Source organism: Ctenopharyngodon idella, chromosome 22 (genome assembly GCF_019924925.1).
Source record: "Ctenopharyngodon idella isolate HZGC_01 chromosome 22, HZGC01, whole genome shotgun sequence".
NCBI lineage: Eukaryota > Metazoa > Chordata > Actinopteri > Cypriniformes > Xenocyprididae > Ctenopharyngodon > Ctenopharyngodon idella.
The window spans coordinates 23,568,523-23,586,332 of NC_067241.1; the positions used below are offsets into that span (position 1 = coordinate 23,568,523).

General features: G+C 36.8%; 1 protein-coding gene across 5 annotated transcripts in view; it reads right to left on the reverse strand.

Annotated features, from left to right (window-relative positions):
- Positions 1 to 1,088: 1,088 nt before the first annotated feature.
- slco4a1 (solute carrier organic anion transporter family, member 4A1) overlaps positions 1,089 to 17,810 on the reverse strand; it is a 45,366-nt gene continuing 28,644 nt past the window's right edge. For all 5 annotated transcript variants that reach the window (XM_051880046.1, XM_051880045.1, XM_051880047.1 and 2 more), the window contains 11 exons: positions 13,960 to 14,553; positions 13,496 to 13,868; positions 11,973 to 12,063; positions 11,040 to 11,161; positions 10,834 to 10,945; positions 8,229 to 8,383; positions 7,859 to 8,111; positions 6,190 to 6,352; positions 5,635 to 5,810; positions 4,043 to 4,256; positions 1,089 to 2,883 (listed from right to left, as the gene is read on the reverse strand). In XM_051880046.1, the coding sequence (XP_051736006.1) occupies positions 2,722 to 2,883; positions 4,043 to 4,256; positions 5,635 to 5,810; positions 6,190 to 6,352; positions 7,859 to 8,111; positions 8,229 to 8,383; positions 10,834 to 10,945; positions 11,040 to 11,161; positions 11,973 to 12,063; positions 13,496 to 13,868; positions 13,960 to 14,367 (2,229 nt within the window). In that variant the 5' untranslated portion in view covers positions 14,368 to 14,553 and the 3' untranslated portion in view covers positions 1,089 to 2,721. The remainder of the gene's footprint in view (positions 2,884 to 4,042; positions 4,257 to 5,634; positions 5,811 to 6,189; positions 6,353 to 7,858; positions 8,112 to 8,228; positions 8,384 to 10,833; positions 10,946 to 11,039; positions 11,162 to 11,972; positions 12,064 to 13,495; positions 13,869 to 13,959; positions 14,554 to 17,810) is intronic.

Consider the following 17,810-nt stretch of genomic DNA (forward strand, 5'->3'; position numbering starts at 1 on the left):
ATTTTTCTGCACTTAACAGGCGAATTTTGCCAAGATATTTTCAGAGATGATAGACAAGATATTATAATTTAATGAAAACCCAATTTTGACAAAAAAATGACATTCTATTTTTTGACTTTATACTGAAAATGCTCCATCGCACCATCCGACGGGTTTTCTCAGAACGCATCACATAGAATATATATTCCACCCTAAATTCTTATCTTTAGCATTCACATTTTCATTTATGTTTTACCACTAAAATTACTGAAAGATATACTTGTAGATTTGCTAATCTAATGATAAAATAATTCCAGACGGATCCTGTGACATTTCACATGATATTTCCAGCAGAAATCCTTATTTGAACATATCTTCAGAGCATAATGTTAAAGTGTCTTTATCAGTGTTTTCAGACATTGCATATTATTACTATCTTTTTTTTTTCTAATGGCCTCTTGTCAGTCATTTCAGTTGGCAAGCCAAATTAACAACACTGTATAACCAGTGACATCTAGTGGTACCAACAAATAATACAATGACCAGACGCATGTGAGTGCTCTTGAAAGGTATTTTTGCTGTTTGTTCGATTTTATTTGTTTAAAATGAGCAAACAGAATTCTTGGGCATTTTGTGTTTTCATTATGTTCAATCCATTTTGTGTAAACTTCAATTTTACAAATGTATTGATTTGTGTTTGGACAAGATGAATCATTTTTATTCCCATCATACCTGCACAGCTCTTACTAGCCTCCATTACACATGCTTTCCATACTGGGTAGTTAAAAAGATGAAGGAATCAAACTGAATTTAAAACTGAATTTGAAATATTGTTTTTAGGATTTTAAAAACAAAGGATTTTTATGCATTTGTTTTGGGAATTTTGAAACAAAGAAATGATGATTGTGTACTTTCAGATTTCTAGGTCACTAATCATCAACATTTGTGACAATGCATGACTCTTTGCATAGAAAGTGTGTGTGTGTGTGTGTGTGTGTGTGTACGTACAGAAATAGAATGACAGTTTTTTTTTTTTGTTTTTGTAATTGGGTTGTTACTCAAAACTTTTATCGAAACTTCAGCATAAAAATATTACTTGACAAATAAAGTACCAAAACTAATTTCATTGCAAGTGATTAGAAACACAGTGGTTAAAAAAATCACAAATAAATATCAATGAAGACAAAAACAGGCCCATTCACAAGACACCTTTCTTTCAGTCCTTGGGATAAAACATACACATGAACCAACATAAATTCAAATGCAAACATCATGTTACTCTTTGTTGTTGCATTTAGTTTCATTGTGCAAATCTTTCAGGGTTTGCCATCAGAGAATCGATGTAATCAATCAAAATCCATCACATCAGGGAAAGAAAAAGAGTTCTGATACAACACGAGAAAATGAATCCTAACAAATGCATTTAATAATAAATAAAAACCTCAACATAAAGTATCATTGGTCAGGTGTCTTTAGTAGCAGTTGATATACACAAATTAGGTTTATGAAGTAGATTTTAGTTATGTTATTAGTTATGCTTCTTATATTTGGATTTAAGCCACTTAGGGTACTTCAATGTTCCACCAGAAAAGAAAAAAAAAAAACTCTTGCTACATTCAAAAAGAAATGCAGCATGCTCTGTTATTTTATGAAGAACCAAGAAACTGTCTTATAATGTTTGACAATATGTCATCCTAAATGTGGCTGACAATCAGTGCAAGAATGATTTTCAGTGTAGTCTCGAAGCGAAGTGCTTTTCAGGAATATCCCGTCTCGGGGGTTATTTCACAACATGGCATACAGTTGCAAAAAGTTCATTTTGTAAACCTGCTCCCTCTTCATCTCTCACTTGCACCTCTATGTGACCTCACACCTTGAAGCCTCTCTGTCCTGAGCTTCAGTATTTTGGCACATTTTAAAATGTTAAAAATATTCAGAATTTTATGAATACAAGAATCCAAGTCTTACATGCTTTTAGATGGTATCAGACTGTGGACTAGAACTGTGTAGTATGGTGTTGCAGGACAAAACTTGGCTTAATGGCCACTACTGTAAATGGTTTGCATGTATATTTCCATCAGTGAAGTGAGTTTTAAAGTGCAGTTTAGAGTTTGTGAGTATGGTGTTTCAATGTATATCAATTTTTTTCTGCAATATCTAATTCTAACTGTGCTGAATTATGCAAAACTCTTTAAAGGCACAGTTTGTAACTAATTGTCAGTTTGAATACATTTGAATACAACATCTTTTATACATAGAATAACACTTTTAGTCATAATTTCTCCACAGTTATATTACTGTATTTCTCTCTTTCCATTACATTTATATTGAGTGCTCTTTTTATATATTGTTTATGGCTTTTTCCTTGCAAAAATGCTCAGATTTTTTCATTTAAATTATATAAATATCAGTTTGAATGCATAATCTATTCTCAAATTAAGATTATGTTTGCTTTTGATAGGTACTGTTTATGTAACTCATACTGTATGCTCTGATTTCACCTCTGACCTTTGGTCTTTCATTGTGACATAGATGCTTTCAGTTCTTGGGAGTTTTAGGCTGGTGAGCAATGAGAGTATATGAGAATATATCACAGATGCACGTTGGGAACAATGTACAGCCGGAGGGACGGGGCACAGTGAACAGTGATGGTATTGACCTTATACACACACACACACACACACACACAGACGCATATATGCACAATTTGAGGTGAGGTGTCAGTGTATTTGAAGACTGAGGTCATAATTTGGCATGCGGGTTGGAGATGATCTCAGGGGGGAGGTCTTTGATTGGCAGGTCTCTGTCTCCTCCCACATCTGTGCTCTCACAGCTGCTCTGAGGAGACTCAGGGGGCGGCTGGTAGAGCAGGGCAGCCAGCAAGAAAAAGAAAGTGCCTAAAACCTGTGACAAAGAGAAAAATTAGATTGAATTATTTCTGAAGAATCATGTGACTCTGAAGACTGGAGTAATGACGCTGGAAATTAGCTTTGCCATCACAAGAATAAATTGCATTTTATATATATATATATAATTGTAATAATTTTGCAAAATACTGTATTTTTGATTAAATAAATGCACTGGTGAGAATAAGACATTTCTTTCAAAAACATTTAAAAATATTATGACCCCAATCTTTTGAACAGTAGTTTCCTGCACATATATTTTATATAATAAATTTTGAAATTAAATTTTTTTTCTAGATCACTTCTAGGTCACAAAATTGGTGACAAATCAAATATTAAGATATTATGGCATTTATGTTAATTTTTCAATTCAACCTTTTCCTCAAATTGTTAAGCTGATAATATAATTTGTAACTATTCAAAAACATTTGTATTAAATTAGAAAAATGTAAAATGGAAGCATTTTCACTAGTGGTCTAAGACTAAATGGCCTCTGGTGGTACACTGACAAGACCAAGTACGGAAGCCCCGAACCGCATGGTGGGGGAGGGGGAAAATCTTGTTATTGACATAATAACTTGTTATTTCGACATAAGTTGTTACTTCGAGATATTAAATCGTTATTTCGACATAACTCGTTATCTCAACATAATATCTTGTTATTTCGACATATTAAGTCGGTGTGCAGGTATCTCGAAATAACGACTTATGTCAAAATAATGAGATACGTCGCAATAACGAGTTATGTCGAAATAACGAGATATGTTGAAATACGACTTAATATCTCAAAATAACAAGTTATGTCAAAATAACAAGATATTATGTTGAAATAACGAGAGAAGTTTTTTTTTTTTCTCCCCTCACCATAAGTTTTCTTTTTTTCCCCCACCATGCGGTTCAGGGCTTCCGTAACCAAGAGTTTTGTGGGGACCATCTGATGTGTCATACTTTAGCTTTTACAAAACTTTTTATCTCGTCAGTGTACCACCGGAGGCCATTTAGTGCTGCAAAATAAACGGCCTCCTGTGGTACACTGTAAAGTCAGTTTCAAGAGTTTCATTCAAGCTAAAGTGTATTTAATGTGGAATGAGTCAGCATTGGTTTCTCAGGGAACCTTTTCATAATTTTCACATATATTCAAGTGTGTTTTTCTCTACCTTGTAAATGATGCCTGCAATGAGCGAGTACTGGCTCATGGCTGAGTTGTGGTACAGGTAACAAGAACCGTATTCTCCACACTGCTCCTCCCACAGCAGACAGGAGATGTCAATCACTGAGCCGAACGCTATGGGGCCTGGGATCCCACCGAGAGTCCTTACCACGATCCACTGGATTCCAAGTCCAAACGATCTCTGACTGTCAGGAACACACCTGCGGGAGAAGACAGTTACATTAGGCTATAATGACAAACATCTAGATTATAATGTATGCCATTAGAGATCCTATTTGGAATGAAAAACTAGCTTACTATTAACTAGCTCTTACTTATTTTTTTCATGTAAAGTGAAAGAGTAGGCATTGTTTCATTGCACAATACATTTGAAACAGTAGTATTCTCAAGTGTTGTCACATGACCTCATCACATTTATTTTGCATTTTTAATCTACACTACCGTTTAAAAGTTTGGCGCCAACATATTTTTTTTATGTTTTTGCATTTATTTGATCAAAAATAAAGTAAAAACAGTAATATTGTGAAATATTATTAAACCGTTTTCTATGTGAATATATTCGAAAATGTAATTTATGTGTGATGGCAAAGCTGAGCATCATTACTCCAGTCTTCAGTGTCACATTATCCTTTAGAAATCATTTTGATATGCTGATTTGCTGTTCAAGAAACATTTATGATTATTAGCAATGTTGAAAACAGTAGTGTTGCTTCAGAGTCCAGTGGCGGTGTGCTTTACACCACTGCATCCGACGCTTTGCATTGCACTTGGTGATGTAAGGCTTGGATGCAGCTGCTCGGCCATGGAAACCCATTCCATGAAGCTCTCTACGCACTGTTCTTGAGCTAATCTGAAGGCCACATGAAGTTTAGAGGTCTGTAGCTACTGACTCTGCAGAAAGTTGGCGACTTCTGCGCAATGTACGCCTCAGCATGCGCTGACCCCACTCTGTGCTTTTACGTAGCCTACCACTTCATGGCTGAGTTGCTGTTGTTCCCAATTTCTTCCACTTTGTTATGATACCATTAACAGTTGACTGTGGAATATTTAGTAGTGAGGAAATTTCACAAATGGACTTATTGCACAGGTGGCAACCTACCACGGTACCACACTTGAATTCACTGAGATCCTGAGAGCGACCCATCCTTTTTACAAATGTTTGTAGAAGCAGTCTGCATGCCTAGGTGCTTGATTTTATACACCTGTGGCCATGGAAGTGATTGGAACACCTGAATTCAATGATTTGGAGGGGTGTCCCCACTTTTGGTAATATATATATATTTGGTGATATATATATATATATATTTATATATATATATTCAGGTGTGTATATATATATATATATACATACATACATATATACATACATACATACATACATATATATATATATATATATATATATACTTCAGGATTCTTTGATGAATAGAAAGTTCAAAATAACTGCATTTATTTGAAATAGAAATATTTTGTAACATTCAATGCATCCTTGCTGAATAAAAGTATTTTCATTAGTAAAAGTAAAAAATCTTGCTGACCCCAAACATTTGAACAGTAGTATATATGCAGTGGTCATACCTGAGTGTGGCAGTAAGTGCAGGGATGCTGCAGAGGAAAGTGAAGAAGATGATGACGAAGAGGAAGGTGAGGAAGGCTGGCATGTGATTGCAGGATGACACACACCTCCCTTCTTCAGCAAAACCTTGTTCTCCCCATGATATATTCCCTACCACACAGCTGCAGCTGGAGAACACCTATACATGGGTAAACACACACACCAACAGGGACAAATTCATAATCAAGAATAAGACTCATTTTTATTCACATTTTTAATCTGAGATCCACTTATCTGTAAACTTTAAGTACACTTCTTTTTCTTCTAGTTATTGTAACAAATTTTTACCTAAGATTAAAAAACATTTTTGCAGCCAAGTTTTAATACTTCAGATTAGTATCAGTTTAGTAAACTTACACTGTGCCTTCAAAGTACAAGCTCATATTTGGGAGGATATGACCCCTTTAATGCAATTACCTGACAAAATGTATGCAGTTATGTGGAGTTAATTGACTGATCGTGTTGTAAAATGCATGTACATGACACAGAAAGAGTGTGAGAACGTGAGGTTTGTGTACCTTTCTGCCTCTGGGGCTGTATGTGTGGTTGAGGGAGCTGCAGCCGGCATGGCAGGGAGAGAAATACATCACTCCATCCGCACCACACACGGGGTTAAACAACTGCTCAACACAGTGACATCCAATGTTACAGCTTACGGTCAGATTGCCCAGATCTGAGGAGCTGAAGGGAGAGAGACAGTTTTTAGTTTTACATTTTGTTTCATCTCAATCAATAAACACTGTCAGTCAAGCCCCTTGTTCCTGCTCTGGATAACCCTAACCCTTGATTTGAAAAGATTAATACCTACAGGCAGGACTGCATGATAATAGTTAACAATTATGATTATTTTGCTAAAAATTATTATCATTTTAGAAATTTAGAAGATTATTGCACTTTGAACACAAATCAAAACAATGTCAACTTGCAGTTTTTTTTTGTTTTTGTTTTTACCTCATCTAGTTTCCTTATGTATTATATTTGTCATATAAATTAACACTCTTTACTGTACATTATGAAAACTAATACAACAAGAATCTTCTCTAAAAAAGCTAATCCAGTGAAATTCCTAATACTAACTCCAACAATTCCATAGTTTTTCTATTAAAATAACAACAAAAATGATTTTGTACTGGGGCATATGCATGTATTCAGCAACCATAATCGCAAACAATATAGCCGAGATTCATGTTCGATTATTCTATGATTTATTACAGTTCATCACTGAGGTTTGATCACAGATTAAGTCACAGCAAACAGCGAAAATGACCACATTTACGTTTACATGTATGTAGACCATGACTGGCTGTATTACACTTTCATTTGAGCAAAATATTGACTCAAAATATTGACTTTCTCCCATTCATAGTAATATGAGTGCAAAGTCTTGGTATATTTAAGGTCTTTAAGCTTTGTTGCCAATGCAAGATAACGCAAATGTCAAATAAAACATTTTCAGGATAAATAACCATGGGCAAATATCGATTATGCTTATACTTAATTTAGAGAAGCAGAAATCGTGATCATGATTAAAATATGATCTATCATGCAGCCCTACCTATAGGTGAATAAAAAGTGAATTAATTTTAATTCATTGTTTAGTCATTATTAATATCATAAAGACAAAATTCTTTTTGTTTTTTCTTTTCTAAGAAACAAAAAAGTCTTTTAAACATTTTTTATTGTATTATTAATTTGACAAACAAATCAATAATAATATATTATCTGTCAAGCCCCTTGATCTTTATTGATAAAACATGCACTTAATAAATCACGACAAAACCTCCTGACAGGAAAAAGTAGGTCTCTGTAGCATTTCCCGGTATTGAGGGAGAAAAAAAACATAAATGCTCATTAAAAAAAAAAAAAAAAAAAGAAAAGAAAAGATGTTTATTCACATCAATCAATTAATTTATTTTCCCCCTCTTCATTTTATAGGACAGTAGATCACAGACAGGAAAGCAGGACTAAGGAGGAACAGGACAGGGTGCATTTTTACATTAAATAATAAATGTGCTAAATTAGCATGAAGTAGTTAATTTTGTTGAAGCATTTATTTTAAATCAACAATGAGGTATGGTTTTGACCTCTTGCTGTAATAAATACAAATATTGAGGGTCTTTATGTTTTTTATTGCAGTTTATATTGTTTGTAGTTCTGTAGTTCTGTAATGAGTACAGTGTTCAGTACCTGCTGTTGTGGATTTCTGTCTGCTGGTAGGGGGCGCTGTAGTGGTTGTGTGTGAAGTTGCTGTAGTATGGGGCAGTTACTCCTGCCATGGGCACATTAGGACAGTGTACCAAAAATATGAAGATAGCCATCAGGCTGACCACTGCACACAGCATGCAAAAACGGATTATACCACGGCAACGAAGGTTCAGCTTCTTTACAATGAAGCCACCCAGGAAGGTGCCACCTCCACCAGCTGGTACCACCATATACCCTGGAACAAGAAGATGGAGATAAAAACAATTCAAAGAATGTAGCTGTTTGTTAAACTGTATAAGAGTAATTTGAGCAAAAGGGTATGACATTGAGTTTGATTGATGTGATTTTTTACCAAACCAGGTTGCTGCTTCTGAAGCACTCAGACTAAACTGAGACTCGAGAAATTTGGGGCCAAACGTGGACATCCCAGCTATGAGCGTGGCCTCTGTAGCACCAGCAAGACATAGAAAGATGAAAGTAGGGTTCTTTAAAAGAAGCAGCATTGACCTATAGAAAAAAAAGAGAGGAAAATGCCAACTTTTATAGATGGATTTTATAAGTAGAGCAAGGGGGAATGGAATAGAAACATGACACAAGTGGACATCAGCGAGATGAGCCAAAAGAGTATTCAGTTCCCTCTTGTTGGATCCCAGGGGCAGATAGATTTGAGTGTTGTCTGCATAATATTGAAAAGAGATACTCTGTTACTTAAAAATAGACCCTAAAGCAGGGGTTCTCAAGTTCAAGTACAAGTAATTTCAGGTCTGGCTGCTGTTCACTGGCTGATGAGAGTTTGTCAGTAAGATGAAAACATTGCACCTTTTTAACACTTTTTATAGTGCCTATTTATATTCAGAATTGCTCAAAGGTTTTATTAGGGGTTCAAGCGCATAGCGCTGAAACTCTGTTGTAATTGTTAAATTTTCCAAGGATCAGCATTCTCCCCTAGAAGTGATCGGGCAGACCAAACCATAAGTCATAGAAACTTGAAACTTTGAGGGCTGGTAGTACTCACACCACCTACAACATCACCAAGGCCTGACGGGGGCGTCACAGCAGTCAAAAGCACGAAATGGCTCAGAACTCCTGAACCGTTAGGCCTAGGCTCAAGCCTAATTTACACTGCACGCGTCTGCGGCGCATTACAGCATTACAGCTCTACGGCCACTCTAGTCAATGCTTGTGTTTACACCAGCCGCGCCGCAGCACGTTTCAGAAATGTCCCAGAAGCGGCTTGCCACGCAGCTTCACTAAAGATAGGCACCAAGTCTATGTTTGACAGATGCCGTGTCCAAGCCACGCAGCTCAAATACAAAATAATACAAAACTCAAATACAAAAGTCAAAATAATCACCCTGTGTAGACTGCTGCTCATATTTCACATCACTAGGAGGCCAGAAATTGACGACAAGAGATTCGAAGTTGAAAAACATGAACATTTTTTTGTCCTTGTCATCCATGACTGGACTTTTAAGTGTATTAGCTTCATCTGTAGGCTACAGCTAAATAAAGTATGGTATAGCAATAAACACAATTAAACAGGACAAAATATAACCCTTTAGCCATCAAAAACACGAAAAATCAATTCTCTAATTATAGCCAACATTGTAATCATGATAAATAAGATATTCTCTGTGAGCTCAATGATGTGATGGGAGCGTTCTCTGCTTGCTTTCTGTTTATAACATATTGACATTAAGAATAAAAGTTTTGTTTTTCATGCTGCTAAGAGGACTACCGGCAACATACACACTGCAAAGTTTGAGGAGTGTCAACTGCATTACATGATGGAAAAATAAGGTTACTTCGTTTTTTACTTGCACGCACAGTCTCGAGCCTTTGATAGCGTTCGCGAGCACAAGTGCTTGACACATGCGCACCAGAGATTCATGCTTGTCTAGTCTTTTTCGCTCAAACAGTTACAATAAAATGTCTTTGTACTCGTTTAAAATATAGTTGCTGGTATCTTTTAATCCCCTCACATGAGCGCTCTTCAACACGGTCGGCTATTGTGTAATAGTCACGCTAATTTTGAACGCAAATTATAATAAAAATACATTTATATGCAGCATGATGTGGGCCACAAATTTAATGCTGACGGGCCGGATGACAGTCCTATTGAGTACCCCTGCCCTAAAGGAAACACAGAACGAGAATAAAATCAGAACAAGAACGGAGCCTTGAGGGACACCACAAGTAAGAGTAGCAGCACCCAAAGAGAATTCACCAATACTAACAGCTCAGACTCGTGACCCCTGTTCACTGCTATTATAAAGCTCAGATGCGTCAGGATATTTATTAAAATATCTTTGATTGTTTTCATCAGAAAGAAGAAAGTCATAAACACCTAGGATGGCTTTAGGGTGAGCAAAGCTTGGGCTAATTTTCACGTGAAAGTGAACTAATCCTTTAAATGTCACAATATGCATGAAGTTCAGTTGATATCTTTTGGCCAACTATTACATCATTTCAATTCTATGGATGACCATTTATGGATAACATACAACAGCATCAATTGACAGCATTGACTTGTGCTTTTTTCTTTTATTTCTTTCGAAAACAACTGAAGGAGGTTTTAATGATATCTAGTGGAAACTTGCAGCCAAATAAAAACTAGCAAACCAAATGAAAAACGACAACCAAATAACTTCTATGTGGCAGTTTGTTGGATCTGTGAGAGTAAAGTGTCAGTGTAAAGTGCTAATTTGAAAAAGTGCTAATCCTCAATCTTAAGAAAATTATCTAGGGACCCATCAACCATCTGAATTCGCTGAACTCTGCAAACTAGGAAACTACAGCCTCAGCTCCTTCCCGTCAACCAAGTTTCTAAATATAAACATGGCAGTAGGTGCATGTTAAAAGGTGGTGAAATTTGGTATGACTCTCAATACCATTAAAAACCTAGCAGGGGACACCACTTTTTGGCTCACTTCCTCTCTCTGGTCATGTGTTCATACCTGGGCATGTCCTTTACTGTTTTTCCAAACTGAGGATCAGATGCAGTGACCTGACTGCCATCCTTCAGCTGGTGGGCCTCTGAGACACGCATGGCCACATATCGCTGAGAGCCTGCAAGATAAAGAAAGTGAGACAGTTATTTATACTAATAATATACTGTACTGCAGTCACTTGACTTATTTTGAATTGTGCTGGTGGGTAGTACCTGGTAGCTGCCGTGGGTAACCCAGTATAGGCAGAGCGATAACCAGAGCTGCCGCCCCTCCTGCCAGGAAACCAATCCACCAAGCTCCCACCCACAGTGGGTTTTCAGGAGTCAGCTTTGTCCTGAGGGAGAGAGAGAGAGAATTTATCATTAGACAGTTTTAGTGCTAAAGAAACTATGGAAAAATGGTAGTTTTAAAATCAAAATATCCATTTTTGTTATTTTTGTGTCACATTACAGTTTGTATTCTGCATCATGGGAGTCATAAGGTGGTCCAAATTGATCCTAGTAAATTTAACCCTCACTAAACTTTTTTTTTTTTTTTTGCTTGCCTTCACCTTGTCTCCTATGTAATCTTGCATCTCAACAACAAATTAGGGCTATACAAAATTGGTACCATATCAGTCGATAGTAGATTGTAGCTCAATAGTAGTTCAATATTGAATATATATTTACTTGTTCAAGTTTGCTTTTGCTTATTTTTACATTTAGATTATCTTTACAATCATCTACAGTAACACTCACTTAAAGTTCCCCTTTAAAAACACAAATAATTTACTAATACTGCTATTTTTTTCCAAATTTCAAAATGAATATCCAATTTTCATACACTACACATGTAGATTATAAATTTGCATAGCCTAAATTCACTTGTAGCATTAAAAATGACTGATTTTAGTTTTCAGCTTTTTATTTGACATTTATTTAGTCAAAAATATATACATTTTTAATGTTGAACAGTTATCAACCGTGGCATGAAAATAATTAACAGCCTTTCGGTTTTGGCCACAAATATAATGTAGGTGCATTGCTATATCAAATTGAAGATAAATATATATCACTGTTTTGTGTTTGTTTTTTTCTACTAGAAAGTCATGAGGAGGAGTAAATTATGAATTTCTTTTCTGGGTGAACTACTACTCAGCCACTTACGTTTGGTCGATCTCTGTGTAAATGTTGAGAAAGAATCCACCCAGCAAGTAACCGGCCGCAGGTCCTACAATGGCAGCTGTGTAGAAGATCCCTGAGAAAACAGAAGAAGCACATCAAGTCTCTGTGGCTCCCTCCACTACCCTCTGAGTCACATAAAAGCTGGTTTGGGTTCACACTAATTCATGTTTTGTGTTCTCAACCAAGAGGTGCAGTAAGATGCAGTTTGAATTTAAAGTGTCTGTCTGGAGTGGGGGCAAGCAGGGTAGTGATTGTCCTCAATGGCCTTTGATAACTGGACGGTGGAGAGGAAAACAATGGAAGGAGGTTTTATTGATGTCTGAGGTGGAAACTAGTGGCGCTCCCTGATAACGACAAAAGAAAAATAACTAGGTGTGTCAAAGCCTGAGTGGGACAAAATTACAGGGTTCAGTGAGGGCAAATATCATTTCTTGAGTGTTTTCCATGTAAATTATAAGACAATTGTTGCTGTTGTATTTATTTATTATTATTATTATTATTTATTTATTTATTTATTTTTTGAGAATATCGATATGATGTCCAATCAATGAAATCAATGAAAGCAATGACTAGGGCCCTATGAAATCCATTTTATATTTGACCAAATTCTGTTACTTCTTCCCAAATTCTGTTTTCTATTTTAATTTTTCTGAATTTTGTTTTTTTATTTTTTTCTAGATTCTGTTTTCATAAAAAAGCATGTCTAATCAACTAAATTAATAAAACTTTAATTAATAATTTATTACAATTTAAAAACAATAGTGCCCTATGAATTCTGTTTCACAGTATTTGTCCCAAACAAAATTTTTCTTAATTCGGTTTAATGATTTAATACAAATTTATCATCAAAAATTGAAATCAAACCAAAATACAACATTTCATTTACAACTAAACATTTCATATGAAGTTCTGCACTACAGAGGTTTACTGTAATTTTGTAAAATCTCTTGATTGTGGGACATTCCATAACAAATGTTTTAATAAATTGTTTTCTTCTTATTATTACTTTGAGAAGTATATTGTACTATATGACAGTAATATATTTGTGTCATAATTTCTTTATAGGGTTCCTTTTTGATTAATTGTACAGACCTTCTTTTGATTTATTAATCCAGATTTTCCTAAATTCCATTTTAATCATATATATTTAAATCATAGGGCCCTACGGTAATAAAATGCTGTACTATTCTGTCTAAATTAATGAAAAAAATGAAATACTGAAAACAAAAAAAAATCGGTTTTAATGAAAAAATTTAATGAAAATTTAGGTATCACAAAGTATAATGTACAGTATGAAAAATTTATATTCCTTTGGAGATTTGCTCAAGATTACAGATTTAACAGTGTTATTAAATTATTAGTGTTTTAATAATTTGCTATAAGTGAATGTAAGATGACAAAAAGTGTAATCTAAATGTAAAAACATTAGAAATGGACAGACAGCATAAAATATTTAATATCAGCCTGCATACAGTATATGTTTTTCATGATGTCATCACACTCACCTATATATACAGGAGCATAGTTTGACTTGACGTTCTCATCTAGGTAGGTGACCCCGAGGGTGTACAAAGGGGTTGCCCCGACCCCATGAAGAAACTGGCCCAGCATAAAGACATAACGGTACGCTGACAGCCCACCTTCGTCACTGACACATGTCTCTGTGTGATTGGCCGAGCACAATCCCATGCGCTCAGATACTCTCACCTCATAGGGAGGTGTGGTGAAATGGGGCAGGGCAAAGACCAGAGACCCCAGTGCCATGATGAGCACACCCCAGCCCAGCCATCGAGGCTTATGACCCGTACCACCAAAGTAGCTCACGAATGTCAGGCACACACAAGCAGCAATGTCGTAGGAGCTCGCGATAAGTCCCGCCTGCAATGGCAAAACAAATAACATATAAGCAATATGGCACCAATATTTTATGTCAAACTAACTTGACATTTATATTTACAAACAAATTGACCTGGTAGCTGCGTAGATCAAAACGTCTCTCGATGGAGGTGATGACAGTGTTGATGAAGCCGTTGATTATCATGCCCTGGAGGAAGGAGGCTACACATAGGAAGAAGAGAAGCCAGCGTGGGGTGTTGAAGGTCTGGATACACCGTGGGGTCAGTGCACCCCATCCACAAAGATTCTCAGAGACCGTTGGGACAAATTTCACCCCAGTGGGAGGCTCTTTGAGCTCAAGCCCCCGTTTGCCTGTATTGTGGAACACAGTGTGTGCATTTCCAGCTGGGCTGCCAGGCCCAGAGTCATGGGACTCCACAGGGCTGGGAGTGCCTGGACCGGGTCCCAGTGGACTGTCATGTAGGACCAGAAGCTCTTGCTTGGAGCTGAAGGACGTGTCATTGTTTAACAGGTGGGGCATGGCCCCAAAAGGGGGGGTGCTGTGACAAACTTTGTGAAGGATAAGAAAATAAAACGTTTCCACAGGAAACACTGATTCTATGTGTAGTTTTGGAGAGTGATTCGATGGCAGTCTTTGGACAAGGATCCCTTTACAGAGTTTCGTAGAGTTTAAACTGAAGTCATAAAGATCTTGGAAAGCTTAATTCTGCAAAAAAGACGGAGAAAGAAACACTCAATAAGTTTGTCGCCAACTTCAGTAAATCCTCAGTATATCATCAACTTATTTAGCTCCAAAAGCAAAGTTTTTTTCTCATTAAGAAGTCAACTGTGACATCCAAACAGACCCCAAAAACTGTAATGAGCTGGGATTAGTTCTGCATGCCATCCATTGCCCATTAAACACTCTTTTTAGAAAAAAAACACCTCACATACCAAACTCACACTGCACTCCTGTTTTGTGCCAAAGCCTTCCTGTCTCCTTTTTAAGAGTGCAATGACCTACAGTAGCCCATGGGACTGTTGGGACATTTTGAATATTCCTTATTCAGACTTGAGTTGAGTAGACAGCTATGCAAACTAGAGAAGCAAAGTTTGCCAGGACAAACTTTCATGTTGGCTTGACAAAGACTTGTCTGAAAGTTTAAAATATTTTTTAAAGGTTTGATGGTTGTATAGATACATTAAGAAAAACAACCAGCTATTTAGATAGGCATTGATTGCATGATTTGACGTTGGTAGCATTGTTTTAAAATGCTGATAACATACTTTAGCATGTTATTAGCATGTTTTGATATGTTACTAGTTAGCATGTTTTAGAATGTTGCTGACATGATTTAACATGATGCTGCTAGCAACATGTTAAACATTTTGCTAGCATGTGTAAGACTGATGCCGGACTGTCTGAGAGGGCTACTCTTTGAGAAAACAAAGGAAATTAACATTTGAACTCTCTCTTACAAAATTAGCATCCCCATCCGAGACACAATCACACCTCGATCACACCTCAGCATTGCCTTAATCTACATTTTCTTTCCTTCACCCCCTCTTCCCCCATCTCTTCTCTATACATGCGGAGATGACCTGAAATTCACCCAAAATCTATATGGTTTAATGTGAACAATTATCACACAATGCTGTACATGTTTGGTATCATTTGAAATGTCTTAGTGCGACAGGTACAAAGGTCTCATTCCAACTGAAGTAAACCAGAAGGTAATAAAGGTTTTAAGAGTTTAGAGATAGAGTTTGCTCTCTGTAGTGGGTGTGTCCCCTTTCACAGAGTCTTTCATGCAAATGGCTTTCTGTCCCCAAAAAAGTGTAAGTTACTCAATCTGGGATCCTGATTAATGCAAATTCCCATTGTGAACTCATGTTTCCATGTGAAAGAAGTTTCTGTCTTGGTCAGTTTCTGTATTTAAAGAGATGTTGCATGAGGGTCAGAGGCGATTCTGTAGCCAGGTTGGCCCTTAATGCTGTGTGTCCATTATGTATCTTTATGATGTCAGGTATTCATCTTTTACTCTTTATTTCTGAGCATTTTATGTTTTGTATCGATTATGTAATTGGCATGACACATTTACCTGACTAATAAATTGTTACATTTGATTTTATTCTGACTTCCTCTGAAATTATTGACTCCAGTAGATTACGATGTATCCATTGTTAACCACAAATCTGCGTCAGGTTAGTAACGGACTAAAGTCCAGTTTTGAGTGGAGCATAGGGCACACCAGCTGTGATTTTAGAGCTCCGGCTAACACTTGGCATTAGTTCAAGTGTACATAGACTGTAAAGGCTAAAAAGGGAACTTCTGTTTAGGACAACAAAATGTTGATCGACCAACCTAAATAGGGTGAGCCTTATCTCTGTTTAATGTAATGTTACTCTAGCTAAGTGTACATGGGAAACCATGACATGACCAAACCAAAGCTACTATCAGAGAAGTAATATTGGTCGGCTTATCTGTAGTAGTGGTTGTGACCTCCGACTAGAGATAGTGTAACTTTAATTCAAGTGTATACAGATCTATGGGGACTAAACAAAATACTTTTAGATAGAGCAAGCATGAAAGCGGCCTTCTAAACAGTATAGTGAACGAGTACAATAAGAGTAAATAGTTAAATAGAATAATCAAACGTCTAGATAAATTATCATATAAATGGTCAATAATCATAGTGGCAATGAAGGACAGGTGAGACTCTAATCAACAACAATGAATAACTATGACAACCAAGGAAACAGGAACTAAACAGGAAAAAAAAAAAAAGAGAAACTAGGCAAAATGGAACAGAAAGAACTTCAAACTAAAGGGGGTCACACACCGGACGAGAAGCTCAGCGCCGTGCCGCGCCTTGGACAACTCACAGGTTTCGCACACCGGCCGTGCACATTATATATGCGCGAGCTCAATTTTGAATCAACTCCTGATAGAAGAGCTGCACGATGGGTGAGTTTTAAGTCGACGGGGAAACGTTACATATGCCTATGCTTTAATATTTCGCACTGAGGTTAGTGTACATAGAAAAATGGCACAACAGAGCAAAATGAAAGAAAAAGCTATGTTTATTATACATTTTTAGACTTTATTCAAGCTGTTAAACTAAGAATGTAAAACTGATGTATCTTGCAGCACAGGGTGAAGTCAGTATGTACATTAACGACGATTTGAGAGAAATATAATATAAATTTAATGTAAAACAATGTACATGGCGCTCTGTGGCGCGGCAGGATTTTGAACAACCTCCTGAGTCGTAGCTGGGCGCCGCGGACAGGCTCTGAATGTCGCCGCCGGTGTGCGTACACTCATTGAAAACAATGTGTTCGAATTTTAAAGACGTGGCGCGGCGTGGCGCTGCTTGGCGCTGAGCTTCGCGTCTGGTGTGCGCCCCCCTTAAGAGTCCCAAAATACATAGAACAAAACAGTGAAATTAAGGGGCTTGTTTTGCTTTTTTTTGTGATATCTGGCAACCCTTCTACTGGAGCTATAATGAACAGATTAATGAGTTTATAAGAGAGTAGAAGGAGAGCAGCAGTATGCAAACTGAACAGCGGCTACTGTAAGGTAAATTTTACACACCTTTTAGCCACATTAAGGTAACACGGGGGAAGATGCCCCATGGGTTTACAGATAAGGAATTAAGTTATGTGCTGAGGAAAACATCTCAAATGCATTAAACAGCACACAGGAGGGCAAGCCGCTTTAAACTGTATGTTTATAAGTTCATTTGTTTTGCTTAGCGGCAATTTTCTCGCAGCAGCTAACGATGCGTCCTTCGTTATTTTTCCGATGCATTCGCAACATTAAAGAACATCTATAAATTGTATTGTCCCATCCTAGGGGGGAAACTGGAGTTTGGGCATTTTCAGTTCTTTAATGCAGCAGAGTTGCACATTCACAGAAAGGATTGTGGAATGGACACCTAAGTGGTTCTACAAAGGTCAAGAAATGCTCAGCTTTGTGCA